The sequence below is a fragment of the Stegodyphus dumicola genome, chromosome 5 (genome assembly GCF_044657685.1).
Source record: "Stegodyphus dumicola isolate Sdum_Otavi_A_Nest chromosome 5, ASM4465768v1".
Classification (NCBI taxonomy): domain Eukaryota; kingdom Metazoa; phylum Arthropoda; class Arachnida; order Araneae; family Eresidae; genus Stegodyphus; species Stegodyphus dumicola.
Genome location: NC_140772.1, coordinates 151237752 through 151252235, shown reverse-complemented (window position 1 = coordinate 151252235; position 14484 = coordinate 151237752). Strand labels below are relative to the sequence as shown.

The window sequence follows — 14484 nt, the reverse complement described above, 5'->3', positions numbered from 1 at the left end:
GACATTTTTTTCCCCCCATACTATACACTGTCCTCTTGACTACTTCGTCAAAATTTAAACAAAAACATACAGTGCCCAATAAAATGCAGCCGTTTATGCACTTGATTACATATTAAAATTTCCCCGATTCAACAGACAAAAAAATCAGAACCAAGAGGGCATATTGAAGGTCAAAGCTCTGTGAAGCATTATTTGAAAATTAATGAAAAACAGTTCTTAAATGACACAGACTTCCACCACCATCTTGTGTCATTTAAGAACTGAAATAAAACATTCTGATTTGAAACCAGCACTGTGATCACAGGCCTCAAGATTCAGTAACTGGTGTGTAAGCTGGTCACATACATGATACCATTGATCTTGAAGGGAGAATCGCATGATCACATGAATGGGTTAAGCCCGAATTGTGCAAAGGCCACTACTGAAGACAAGTGCCATATTAACTATTGACTTTTAAACTTAATGCTGTGGGATAGACTACAGTGGTAGCATCTATTTTAAAAACTCTTAAGCTTTTTTTAAATGTATATTTCTATGCATTGTTGTAACTGACTTTAAAGTGAAAAATTGTTCAAAGCAGAGAAATTCTGAGTTTTCTTTGATATTTTATAATTAAGATTTCTTTTAAGTAAATTAAATTCTTTGTAACACTGAAATATATTTTCCTCTGTTTAGTAGAAATTTCATGCTTAAGAGCCCAAGATACTTTAAACATCTTGCAGTATTGATCTCATGTTTTTATATATAATTCTCAAAAGGGAGAGAAAATGTGAAGGAATTTAAGTACTTTCATTTTAAAAATGTTTTCCTTCTTTATGATTGTTGAAATTATATTGTTTAGTGTGTATTTAGAACTAATATATTAAAATTAAAAAGCTGAATTTTTTAAAAATTGAATTAAAAAAAAATTGTGAAATAATTGTAGACTATAACGAGTATGTTTTTTAGAGTTTATAATATATTAATTTAGTTTCATTTTTTGCTCCTTGCATCACATTATTCTAACAGCAATTGCTTTTAAAATTGTTAAAAATAAAATCCCGATAACAGAATATACCATGTTAAATAAGATTTTTATAAAAGGAGATGATTTATTGGATATCTGTTTGATGAATTATATAAATTTCTAAGAGGTAAATAACAATAGATTATGTTATTGTTACAGCCGCAATGCTACTGATTGAATTCCAACACAGGTTTCTCAAAGTGTAAAGAACTGTTTTGCTGTGTTAGTGGGTTATATTAGCAGAGTTGCCAACTCTTCCGATTTAGATGCGATACTCCCACCAACCCAATTTGCACCATATTTCTTCCAACTTTCTTATTCTTAAAATTTATCACATTTTTTATGCAGTTTGGCTTAATACTTTGAGATTTGCTACCAAAATAATAATTTTCGTGCATCTAAAAGTGGTTATTTTCTCTCTAGATACATATAAAAGAAAATCGAAGTTGTTTCATTAGTAAGATATGGCCCATTTCTGCTTTGTGTGTGAGAGCCCGAAAATGTCGTGTTCCAGTTCTCCAATAAAAATCAAGGGTTGTTGTGGGTCATCTGGTATATATTAGCCAATGAGCATAAAGTAAGATGGAGATTGTTATTTCATTCATCTCGCTAGTGAGCAGCATAAGTTTCAAGTGCTTCCCAGAAACTGCTATCTTTTGTCATAGTTATGTCTGCGAAAAATGTAAAATACTCATGCACTTTTAAAAAAATCGTACACAGAGGACTTTTCTTCTATTACTTTGTCAAGGAAATTTAATATTGAATGTGTGCCATTCCTCATTGTGATTTTTTGATTTAGTATGATGAAAGGGCCAATGTTCTTAGACATGTGCATACACAAGAACAAAGTGAGTTGTATTGGAAAAAAATTTAATTTTTCTGTGGAAGGACTATTATTAATACGGAATGCCTGTTATGTGCCATTTTACTAGAGCACAACCTGTTACTGAATGCATTGGATCATGCTGCAGCTCTATGTAAAAAAATGCTCCCCGGCAGTGAACTACTTGAGCGCAAGGACAAAAACGGCTGCAGTTGTAGAAAAAATAGTTCCAAGAAATTGGTATAAAAAATAAATCTTCAGTTATTGATTGCATTAAAACAGTTCCATTCTGCCTCTCTATGGATGGAAGCAATAATACTGATGCAAAATTGTATCCAGCTGTTGTTTCTTTCTTTTTAAAATCCAGAGTGTTCAGAAATTGAGTGTAGTTTACTTTCTACCCTAACTTTAGGAGGAGATTCCACAGCCAACTTTGTAGCACAGCTAATTATTAAAATTTTAAAAGAAATTGCAATTCTTCAGGAAAACTGCTTAGCGTTTAGTGCCGGTAATGCAGTAGGGATAATAGTCTTCAAGAGTGATGTTGCAGGCATGTGTTAAAAAAAGAAAATTCAGATTTGCAAATTATGAGGTGCACATCTCACCTCTTAAATTTCGCAGTTGAAAAAAAGGTCTGCTTCTTTGCCAATAAGTGTGGATGAACACATTATTGATATTTAATATTATCTTGTAAAGATTTCTAAGAGGAAGGAAACATTGAAACAATTCCAACCACTATAATACTAAAATAAGAAACATTTTAAACCTATATGTGCATACTGGCTATCTTTAAAGAAATGTTTATCTAGAATCCTATCAATGGAGCCTACTCTTTGCATTATTTAAAGAAGTAAATGCTTCTAGAGTTAAGATAAAAGACTCTATTGAAAATTCTAAAGTACCTTAAATAAATGGAGATGTATTAATTTAGAAGTCAAACAACAAAAATCAGCGTTATATTTTCAAATTTTCACAAGACTAGTTTCGATGGTTTTACCAAATTATCATCCTCAGCTGCAAAAGCGCAAATGAACGAGATAAGATACAGCGATTAGATAAGAAAGACTGGACAGGAGTTCATATTTTGATTCTATGAAACAAATTAAACATTTCTTTAGTGGAAGATAGTATGTTTTGTTTATATTTATGATGTACTGTTTGACCTACTTAGAAATACTGAATGCGTACATGATGCACAATTTTAAAATCAGGAATTCCAAGTCATTTTCAAGGTATACAGCAAGGAAGTTGTACTACATTTTACAAGGACAAGTACTACATTTAGTTTTTATTTAATACTGGATATATTATAAATAATTCATGACTTACAAGTAATAAAACAGGTCAAAAAGGAACTAAATGAATGACATGATATACAAATAATAAAACAGGTTAAAAGGAAATATGACCAAGATGTATACATTTATACGGTTTATGCTTTTATTAATTAATTTCTATTACATGCAAGTATTTTCTGGTCATAAGAATAATACTTTTTTATTATGATTGTTTCATGTTGATAATGAGATGGCACAGGAGAATTTCTTGCATATGAACATTGGAAGTAACAGGTGGTCTACAATTATATCAAGCTTTATCAAGAGATAAATTTTTTGGTGATACACGAGTTGCACTAGCCGTATTTAAGTGTTGGAAACAATTTTGTTCATATATGTCAATTAAAGGATGTTTTGCCTAAGCATTAATTACCTATTTATAATGAGCTGTATAGTAATGGAATTAAGCTGAATTTTCTTTTTAGAATTGTTCTTAATATTTAAAATTGTTATTGTCATAAAATGTGAAGTAAAATTAAAGCAAACTTTGCATTTAAAACTGCTTTGCTACAAATTTAATTTCTATAGTTTTCAGTTTCAAAAACTGCACCACCAATAATTTTGAAAACTTCAGATCTCCATAAGATTCCATTTATAAATTGTCCTTTTAGTTGATAAAAGTATATCTCATGTTCTGATTTATAACAATAGAATGAGAAATAGCTAATTTTTTTACTTCTTCAATGCAAATTAGCATTTCCATTCAGCTTTTTTTTTTCTGTCATTAGGTTATTTTGAAGCAGGAGACATGAAAAATGAGCAATGCCCTCGCTGGGCTCGAACCTGGACATCTCGAATACACGCCGAGGGTGCTACCGTTACACCACAAAGTCGTGCAGAAAGGAGGGAGAGAATACTTTATATACTTCCCCTTTTAAAGGGCGACTGGGGATTAGGGGACCCAATCGCCAAATCCTGCTGGTGAAGAATCATCATCCACCACTTTTTTAGTTTAGGTGCCACTGTAGAATCATTAGGATTTTTTAAAGCAGGAAATGTGAAAAAGGAGCAATGCCCTTGAATCGGGATCTGTTGAATACACGCTGCAGTGTGCTACTGTTATACCATGAAGGCATGCAGAAAGAAGGGAGAGAATACTTTATAATACCAAGTTATTAACTAATATTATTTTAAATATAAAAATATATTCTTATATCTGTATTCCTTTCCTATTTTATAAATATACTTATTTAGAATTTTAAATTCATATTAGTTAAATGAAATTAATATTTGGCAGAAGGTTCTTGAGTTGTTTTAGCTTTATAAAATTGATTTCTAATTTGCGAAGATGAAAGCATCTTAGGCATTTACTAACATCTAAAAAACTATAATCTTTTAATTAAAGTTTCATAAAAATTTCAGCTAGAAGATTTTATCCGCCATTGCCTACTTTAAAGTCCCAAGAAAAAGCAGATATAAAACCTAAAGTATTTGATGAAAATGTTTTAGTTTTACCTCATCCACCACTGGAACATCAGGTGAATCATATTTTAAGTTTGCTATATAGTAATTTGCAATAACTTGAATTTATTTTTAGCTGATTGGCTGCTAGTATTGTAATAATAGTTAACATTAAACAGCTGCAAAATATTTATGGTGTATTGTTTAATAATTAATTAGAGCATTTCATTGACTAGAGTTGCACTGTCTTATTAAGAGAAGAAAATATGTACATAGTAAGCTTTTAAAAATTATTTAGAGCATTTGTAAGTTTATCTTATTTCTAGTAGGTTAAAAGAACTGGGGAAAAAATCTGTTAATGGAAATTTTTTGTTGACTAAATTAGTATGCACCAAAATTAGCCACTTGAGCAAAGTTGGCATTTGGGTTCCAAAGCACACCATTAATTTGAGTTACTTTTGTATTTATAACAAGAAGCTGTATAATATTATTAATGTGAATATTATGAAATAAAGAGAAAATGATAATATTATAATTACTATCAACATTTAAAATCAGGGCTGACTTTCTGCCTACAGAAGATAGTTTTTGTTTTGCTAGTGGCAGAAACTAGTGATAACCATCTAGGTAGGAAGTAAATGGAATAGACACAAGAAACACTTGCTCTTCGGCTAGTTGAAATTTCTTTCAGACAGTTTGCTACTCCATGTGTTTGACCTTATAAGATTGCTATTTATATGCATTTCTATGTGATTTTTGCCAGTTTAAATATGTTAATAAAGACACTGCTTTGTAAGTAGTGAAGTAGACCTTTTTTTTTTTTTTTTTTTTTTTTTTTTTGAAATTATAAACTAATCACAGTGCTTTATAAACTAATCACATTTAAATTTGAGAAACTTTAATGACATGCAAAAAAACTATAGATATATGCATTTAAATGACAGTGATAAGCACAGGGATGTGATTTCAAAGCATTTATTTTTTCTGTGCCACTTAAATGTGAAAGGATGACAATAGTAAAATGGAAACTGTAAACAAATATAAGTTTTATAAATCATATTTCATGAATAAAATAAAGTATGGTAAACATACTGTTCTTCAAAAATCTTCAAACTGGTAAATAACTAGAAACAAAAGTGGAAGAAAATAATAACCAAAATCAAATGGCAATTTTTGTGATAAATTTTGCATTCAATTTGCTATTGAGAAAGTAACAAAAGTAGACAGATTAAATGTTCTGTAACAAAAGTAGACAGATTTCATATTAGAAAGAGCCACAGGTTAGAATTCAGGAAAATTGATGAGCTGCAATTAGATGTTTGCATCATTTTAAAAGCAATAAACCATGATTTGGAAACAGAGAAACAAGTTGAGTGTTTTAAAAAATTTTATCGCATTATATAATTACTGTGGTCATTTAGCATAAATAAGTAATTCTTGTTGTTCCTGCACTGTATTCATATTCAGGAAGATATTTTCCTGTGAAACACAAATTTTAAACTTTTGTACAATACACCAAACATATATATATACTAGCAGCTTAACTGCCAGCCTTCGTCTGGCTTTTAAATGTACCAGAAAAATGGCTGAAGGGAAAACCAAACGTTAAATTTAAAAGCTGTGTAGAAGTTTACTGTGCAGAACAACTTCATAAAAAAAGTTATTACGTATAACAAAATTACAATGAAATAAGCAATATTGCTTAATACAAATATTAATTATCCTAACAAATAAATTAACCAACTTCCCTTTGCAAAATCTTAAGAACTTTGTTTCCTAAAAAAATCACTCGAAACTTTTCAATAGCTGAAAAACAGTGAAATAAGCAATAAATAACATAAAAGAATACAAAAAACAAAAAATTCTGAAAATCAAAGTATAATTAATGATATTTTATCTTATATTTTCAAGAGAAAAAAATTACAATGAAATAAGCTATATCCCTTAATACAAATATTAATTATTCTAATAAAAAATTAACTAACTTTCCATTGAAGAAAAAAAAATCATGCAAAACTTTTCAATATCTTACTTAGAAATCTTACTTAGAAGTGAAATAAGCAAAAATTAACATGAAAGAAACTAAAAAAAAAAAAAAAATTCCATGCAGAATTTTACTCTGCAGGGCAACTTTATCAAAAAAATATCAATAAAAATGTATTATATATAAAAAAAATGACAACGAAATATGCCAATCTCTTAAAAACAGCGACATAAAAAATATGATTAAAAACAGTGACATAAGAAATACAGTGAAAAATTGTTGCCAAACCCATATTTCTAAAAGAATGAAACTATTCAAAATGATGCGATTTCATCAAAAATCTATCAACAACAATGAGAAAGGAAAATTGTTGCCAAAACCACATTTTTAAAGATGTGAGATGTGAGAAGTGTACTCGGAAGCTTCATTTAAAAAAAATTTTTTAAATACAAAATATTATCATTTTTCCAAAATTCTTTTTGTAAAAGCAGTCGCAAGGATGAATGTTTAAGGTGTCCAAAAATCAAAGAAAAATAAACTGTACACTTTTAAAAATAAACTTTTTTAGAAAAAATCCTATTGTAAAGGTGTTAAGCTCACTTTGTTAAATAAATTCGTATTTAATCGATTTATTGAAACATGAAATTTATTTTAAGTTCGTAAAACAGCTAAGTGCTTACGTTTCATGACGATGTGAAAATGGAGTGCGTAGAGTAAAATCTCGCTTTCCAATAACCCATTATGTCTCAAAATGACGCAATTTCGTTACAAAACATAAAATTAAAAAAAATTCGAATTTGAATTTCGAAAAAATCACTTCGAGGTGCACTGGCTCTTGTCTAGATGCACCTACGTACCAAATTTCGTAGCCGTGGGTCTATTAGCTTACGCGCAGCGCGAACGAAAGACACACACAGACAGACTCTTTGTTTTATTATACGTAGAGATTTTCAGATTTAAGGATTAAAAAAAAAGCATTTTTTTATGCTCTCCAGTATTTTCTATATGATTATATTTTAATTATTCAAATGAATTTAGTGTGAATGAACTGAAAAAGAAGAAAGGAACTTCACAATAATAAAAAAAGATTTTCATTAGAATAAAGATAACATAAGCATTTGAAGCATTAGTGATTTTCTCTAATCTTAATTCAAAAGCAAGTGAGATAGGAAAGAACACTCTGGAAGAATTGAAACTCAGTGTATGAAAATTATTTAAAACAAGCTATTCATTTAATTGGCTTTTTGCATTACTAAAGAAAAATGTTTATGCAACTGATGTGAGGATCAACGTACAAAGATGAATGATAACTGTAATAATTTAATTCATCCATTAAATACAAATTGGATCATTACTGGCCAGATATATTTTGTTCTTTTGTGGTGAGTTAATAAATAAGCATTCAATTATATTTCACTCTGACAGAATGATACTATAAATATGCAGACGTATTTGTAATACTATTCTGTAAGATTTGACACATATCATCAAAGCAGCATCTTGTTAGCATTTGTATTTTCTGTTGCCCAATGACTCTTACCTGTTCAAAAAGTAGTATTGCCAAAGTCACAGAAATAGTGCATAGTTTCAGATAATTTGAAATCACTATAATGTAATTTAAAAGAAATTTCTTATTGTCTAAAAATTGTATCATAATATGACTTTTGTTTCAAGCTGGGATTGCAGAGTTAAAGGAAATGAAAGTTTGGTTATCTGTATCTGGTGATTTTCTATATCTAGACTGGTAAGGGGGGAAAAAGCATCATCTCAGAAAATAAGCAAATTGATTGATAGGAACCCCCCTCTTATTAAATTTTGTTTTTGCATATGTTTAAGGTATATGAGATATATCTGGTTAATGTGAGAGCACATAATGTTGTCTATTGTGTAATAACCATAAATTTGAAGTTTTTTATATAACTTTCTATCTTTATATTTATGTATAGTTTATAACATTTTCTGTCTGTCTTAAATTGATGGTTTTTTGCATTTGTATAAATGTTTTTTAGTTTTTATCAGAATTCTATCTGCTTAATTTAATTATTGTGGTTTATGCTTCATAAAATTAAGATGCACTAATGTTTAGATATGTTTCTATTTGTGTTGGTTTTGCAGATGTTTTAGTGTCTAATATTTTTAGCCTTGCGTCTGGTGCAGATAACTGAAGAGATTTTGAACCAGAATCAAACCCAACCAAGCAACTAATTTCTTTTCTATTGTTTTTCAGTTTCATCATATGTTAATAATTTTACCCAACAAATTACTTAGCATACAAAATTATCTCTCCATTTATCCATTTCCATCTAAAATTAGCATTTATAATTATGAATGTATCTGTAAAATAAATTAAACACTAAAAATGAAAAAATAAAATATTAATGAATTTTCTTTTTACTTTTACTTAACTTCCGAGTACAAAAATAATTTAGTTTTATGCTGGTATGATAGATTGCAGGAACACTTTATATATTTGCCCAAGAAGTGACAAGACTCTATCATTTTCAGTTCAACAGTTTATGTGAATAACAATTTATTATAGATGCACAGTTTGCTTTTTATGTATTATAGATGCTGCAGTTTTGCTTTTTATGTGCTGCGTTTCTTCAATATTTTCATCAGTATCAAAAGAAAAATCTTCAGTGTCAGCATTTCTTCTTTTAATTTCTTTCACAATATCTTTATCACTTGCAAGTAATAACATCGTTATTGCATGTTTGGAGAAGCTTCATATCACATTTTGAAAATAGTGAAATATAATTGTTTTCTAGCCACTTCACAACAGGCAAATCTTCATTTTTATTTTCAACATCCTTTGTTTGACTCGCATGATTAAAACAGTTTCAATATCTGATCTGTAACAAGTTGTCAGGTCTTTCCTAGCATTATCATTTCATCAAGAAGCAAAATGTTGCAATCTAATTTATTATCATACTTTTCCAAAATGCTTAAAATGAGTTGCTTTCTGTAATGACACATCATGCTTTGACATGATTTTATCACATGACAAGTATAGTTTATAATTGGGTTTTCATACTATACCATCAATGATGAGCTATACTGGTCATGTGACTAAAATTATTGTTGAATATGATGATAGGGTTTTACCATATTCTTCAAATCAAAGTTTTGGGATGAGAAATTAAATCAGAATATTGTAGTTTACTTAAAGAAGTAGGTGGAATTGTACATAGCTTTTGTTGATCTACATCATTTTTACGTAATTTCTCATCTCAAAAGTCAATTTCGAGGACATATTCAGCAGTAACTTTAATCACATGACAAGTGTAGTTTGTGATTACACTATTTGGCATGAAAACCCAATAACTAGCTATACTTGTCATTTTACTGAAAGGGGTTAATATGATTTTTTCAAAACATCAATTAAATATTTATAAAAATAGAAATTCTAACATAGATTAAGTGCAGTAAAAATTTTTATTATTAATTAACTTGCTCCATTTATTGTCTTAAAGACTTTTTTCTTGTTGTCTGCATGAGCTTTCTTTCAAAATACACTGCATGTTAAATTTGGTTATCCCTCTTTCACTGGACATCTAAATCTGTGGGCAAAAGATTGTTCAATCAGTTTCCCGTAACTTTTAACCAAGCTATAATATGTAATTTCTTAAGTAAATGCCACGATAAAATTAAAACATAAATAAATTGATTAAAAGTTTTCTTGATATATTAGTCATTTACAAAACAAACACATTGTAAAAAGTAAATTATTTAGCATAAAATATGCAAAAGTTCAAATTGATATCTGTGTTCAGATTACTTGTAATAGTATTTGATATCCTGTCTTTTTTTTTTTTTTCTGTATTTATAAAAAGCTTTTAATTATAAACCTCCTTTTTTTATTCTATCATAAAGATATTGAGCCAAGTTATGTAAATGGTTTTTCATTGCATATATATTTCTGTAAACTGCTCTAAACTTCTCTATTAGTTTTTGCGATATCTCTATATAGTTTTCTCATTAATGATTCATACAGTTTATATAAAGTATGTATAACATATGTTTTTTGCTTATTGTTTAGCAAATATACAATAAAAAAGGTTTGCCTGTAGTTGATGTTTGTGTTGATGCCTTCTTAACCAGACAACTCAGACACCATCAAAAAGAAGGAATTATTTTTATGTATAAAAGCATATTAGGATTCCAGCATGAATATGGCCATGGTGCAATTCTTGCGTATGTATATTATTTACATATTAAATAAACTTCAAAAATGTCTTTACAAAATTGATTCTAGATGTGATTATTCATGTTTGTTTCTAATTGCTATACATTGCTTCTTAACCATCTGACTGCTGAATTTGTGGACCGAAATCGCTTCAAAAATTGTGTAATTTTTTTTGGTATATTTTAAATCTATATATATATTGGAGAATTGAAAAATGCATTTTGCCTTTCTAGAAAATATTTTTCTTTTTTTATAGATTTTTATCATGAGAAACTGAGTTGCCAGAAAAACCAATTTCAGATGTTATCACCCCCAAAAATATGTTTTTTAAATAAATTTGTGTCGAGTTACAGTTAATTTATATTTATTACATAATATAAAATTTAAGAAAATATAAAGCACTGAGGAAAAAATATCTTAGAAATGCAGTTTAGTATGATAGATTTCAAAGCAGGGTTCAAGGCAAAGTGTAATTTCACAGTCTTTGAACCAGATTCAATAAATCTAATTAATAATCAATCTAATCAATAAATCTATTAATAATTCAATAATTAAATAATCAAAATAATTATTGAATGTTTTCTAGCAGCCATTTCTGTAAGAAAAAAGCAGCAAAAAGTGGAGTGTGAGCGGTAATACAAAGTGCCTTAAAACTCTGCAATTTAGTGGGCAACTAACGTTATATGTTGGCCAAAGCGTAAACTAAATGACTAATACTGTATATAATTTATTTCAGTGGTTAAATGGGGAAAAAACAGGATGTGCTCAATAAAAGAAGAAAAACACTTGCCCGCAGAAATCGTGGGATGAGCAGGTTTTGCTACATTTGAGTTGCCCGTGGGAATCGCGGGATGAGCAACCAGAGGGTTAATATTTATAAATTTGTGTATCACCTGTAACTTTAGGAAAATATTACTGTAATAAGAATCAGAGCTATATTAAATCAAATTAATGTACCATCTTAAAAATGTGATAATAATTCCTGAGAAATTTTGACTAAAATTTACTTCATGAATTTAGATAATATATGTGAAGACTTTTACATGTGTAACCTGAGAGAGAAAATTAGGTTTTATTGTATCATATTTAACAAGCCAATCTACACGCACTTGTAAATACAGTACAAAGTCTTTAATACGGACTCATCGGGACTTCGGCGATTCCGGATTAGGGTTTTTTTTTAATTATAGATCATCAATTTAAATCTGGTAAGATGGCATGCAGAAATTATAAAATTAAAAATATGAAACTGTAATTTATGAAATAAAGAGCAATTATGATCTAAAGGGTATCAAAATTTACAAAAAAAAAAAAAAAAAAGCTTAATATTTATTTGTTTACTTTATTAAACATTTCTTTCAATGTAAGTTGTTTAAGTTGCTTCGTTTTATGTGCTAATACTTTCACTTTAATTCTATAAGCAGACATGATTTCTTGTTCAGTTACAAAGTTCCGCTGTTCAAGTCCTTTAATTGCTGTGCCGAGAATACCGACTAACTTGTCAATCGGAATTTTTCGTTTTCACTAACCTCTCTGTCACTTTCTTCATGCCTTTATCCATTTTTTTGAAGCAATTCCACTTTTTTTTGATGGACATCAAAACATGCTTTCGCTTTGTAGGTCCTTTGGCAGCTCCAGAATCGGAGACTCTTTTTGACATAATCGAAAGTTCAAGCTTACTTTTTATAAAATTGCTCTAACAGTCTGCAAAAAATAATAAGCCGGATCTAATTAGAAGATTAAGGAACAATGCAATCTGCAACATTAACTGAAATAGATAATTAGATAATTTTTATATATAGATTGCCAGAAAAATATCAGGAATCTGGAATTAAGTTTTGACAATCATTTTCTAACTTAAAAAAAAAAAAAAATTATGTTTATTAATACTACAGGCTGGTGGAATAAAGAACTTGTGTCTTAACTTCACGAGATATATCTTTATCCTTAAGCTTGTATCATATCCTCTTTAATAAAAAGTGCAACTGTTGTTTTAACATTTGAGGATAGATAACAATGACTATCGTGCAAGAAAAAAATTAATATGCAGGCAAGCATCATACAATATACATGCACCCTGTTTATTTCTTTAGGGTTTATGCGTAACTGCTTATCCCTTTAATGCATTTGCCCGTGTCTGACATAGGTGAAAGTTACTATCAAGTTTTCTGATGTCCGTATATAGCGTGGGCGATCTTGCGTTATTTTATTCCTAATGGTCTGAGATTTGTTCTAGTAAAAGTAGACAGCTAGATTATAATTAAACTTATTTACCATAGAGGTCACAATGATGCTGCTGCTTTTCGTGTGTGTAAATTGTGTGGAGCATTCTGATGATTAGCTATAAGTTTGTTAGGGATTCTTTGTTATAAACAGGGGCATAGCTAGAGGGGGGGCAAGGGGGGGCGTCTGTTCCCGGGCGCAGAACCCAAGGGGTGCCAAATTGATGTTACGACATTTTAGAATTAAATGTTTTCCATTCTGGGCAAGCATTAAGGGGCGCGAAATCTTCAGTTGCCCCTGGGTGCTGAAAACCCTAGCTACGACTCTGGTTATAAAACAGTTGTTTGGAATAGAAAAGGTAATACATCCTTTTTTTTTTTTTTTTTTTTTGTATTTATTATCATAAAAGCAAACAGTTAACCGTAAATTAATTTTTACAAAGTGTTTTCGTAGCTTGTGTAGAAAAAGTTATCTGATTATGAGCGACTCTGACAATTTTGAATATGCCAATTTATCAGAAAGTTTAAGTCATGGAAGTGAATCTGAAGATAATGATGACGAGATTTTGGCTGTAGCAAGAAAGTGGTATCAAATTAGTACAAATAAAGAAATAACTTACCTATATATTCATTTTTCTGTCAGGGAAAAAACTCTATAATTTTTTACCAGTTTTTCTGAAAAAAAAAAAAAAAAAACTCGTGCTGTAAGGGGTAAGAAGATCAAACTATGGAAACAGTGTTCAGTCTGTGCTGTTTTTTAAACAGTGTTTAGTAGTTTTTCATATATTTAAAATGCTTGATTTAAATAAGACAATTAATTTAAAGCTATATTTATGTAATAGTATTTTTTATTGTGAAAGTTTTACTTAAGTTTGTAAGGATATATATGTTTGCTTTCAGAGATGAAATGGGTTTGGGAAAAACTCTTCAATGTATAGCTCTTATATGGTATGTTTTTATCATTTTCATAGCATTCTATTTCATCTGACTACTAATAAAACATTAAGAATGACTACAATAATATTCAAGAAACGAATTGTGTAGTTTTAATTTTCTTATTTTGCAGGACTCTAAGTAAACAAGGTCCATATGGTGGTTTACCAGTGCTAAAGAGAGTTATTATTATAACACCATGCAGCTTAGTAAATGTAAGATAATAAAGTTGCTATAAATTATTCTTTTATATTAGGTTTGTTAGCTGAAACTAAATATCAGTATTGCAACAATAGCAGCAATATTAAAATTTGAAAATTTTGTGACTAAAATGAAGCTAATACATGTTATGATGAAATAATTTAATACAAAGAATATTTTTGATAAATTTTAATAAGTACTAACTGTTATTCATTTGAATACAATTAAAACAGTTTTTCTGCCTATTTATTAGTTAGTAAGATGCATTTTTCCCACTTTGGTGTTTTTAAAACATGCGTTATACCAAAAAGAGATTTTATTTGTTATTTATCTACCCTGCAGCTTTTACATTATTATCTGAAGTCATATTAGATTGTTTAGAATGAATGTT

General features: G+C 29.1%; 1 protein-coding gene across 8 annotated transcripts in view; it reads left to right on the top strand.

The window, feature by feature from the left end:
- Nucleotides 1-14484, top strand: part of LOC118186506 (DNA repair and recombination protein RAD54B-like) — a 176394-nt gene that overhangs the window by 60488 nt on the left and 101422 nt on the right. For all 8 annotated transcript variants that reach the window (XR_015041298.1, XM_085817212.1, XM_085817210.1 and 5 more), the window contains 4 exons: nt 4529-4644; nt 10591-10745; nt 13860-13907; nt 14026-14107. Coding sequence is in view for 7 of the 8 variants with exons in the window: in XM_085817212.1 (XP_085673338.1) it covers nt 4529-4644; nt 10591-10745; nt 13860-13907; nt 14026-14107 (401 nt within the window). In the remaining variant the exon portion in view is untranslated. The remainder of the gene's footprint in view (nt 1-4528; nt 4645-10590; nt 10746-13859; nt 13908-14025; nt 14108-14484) is intronic.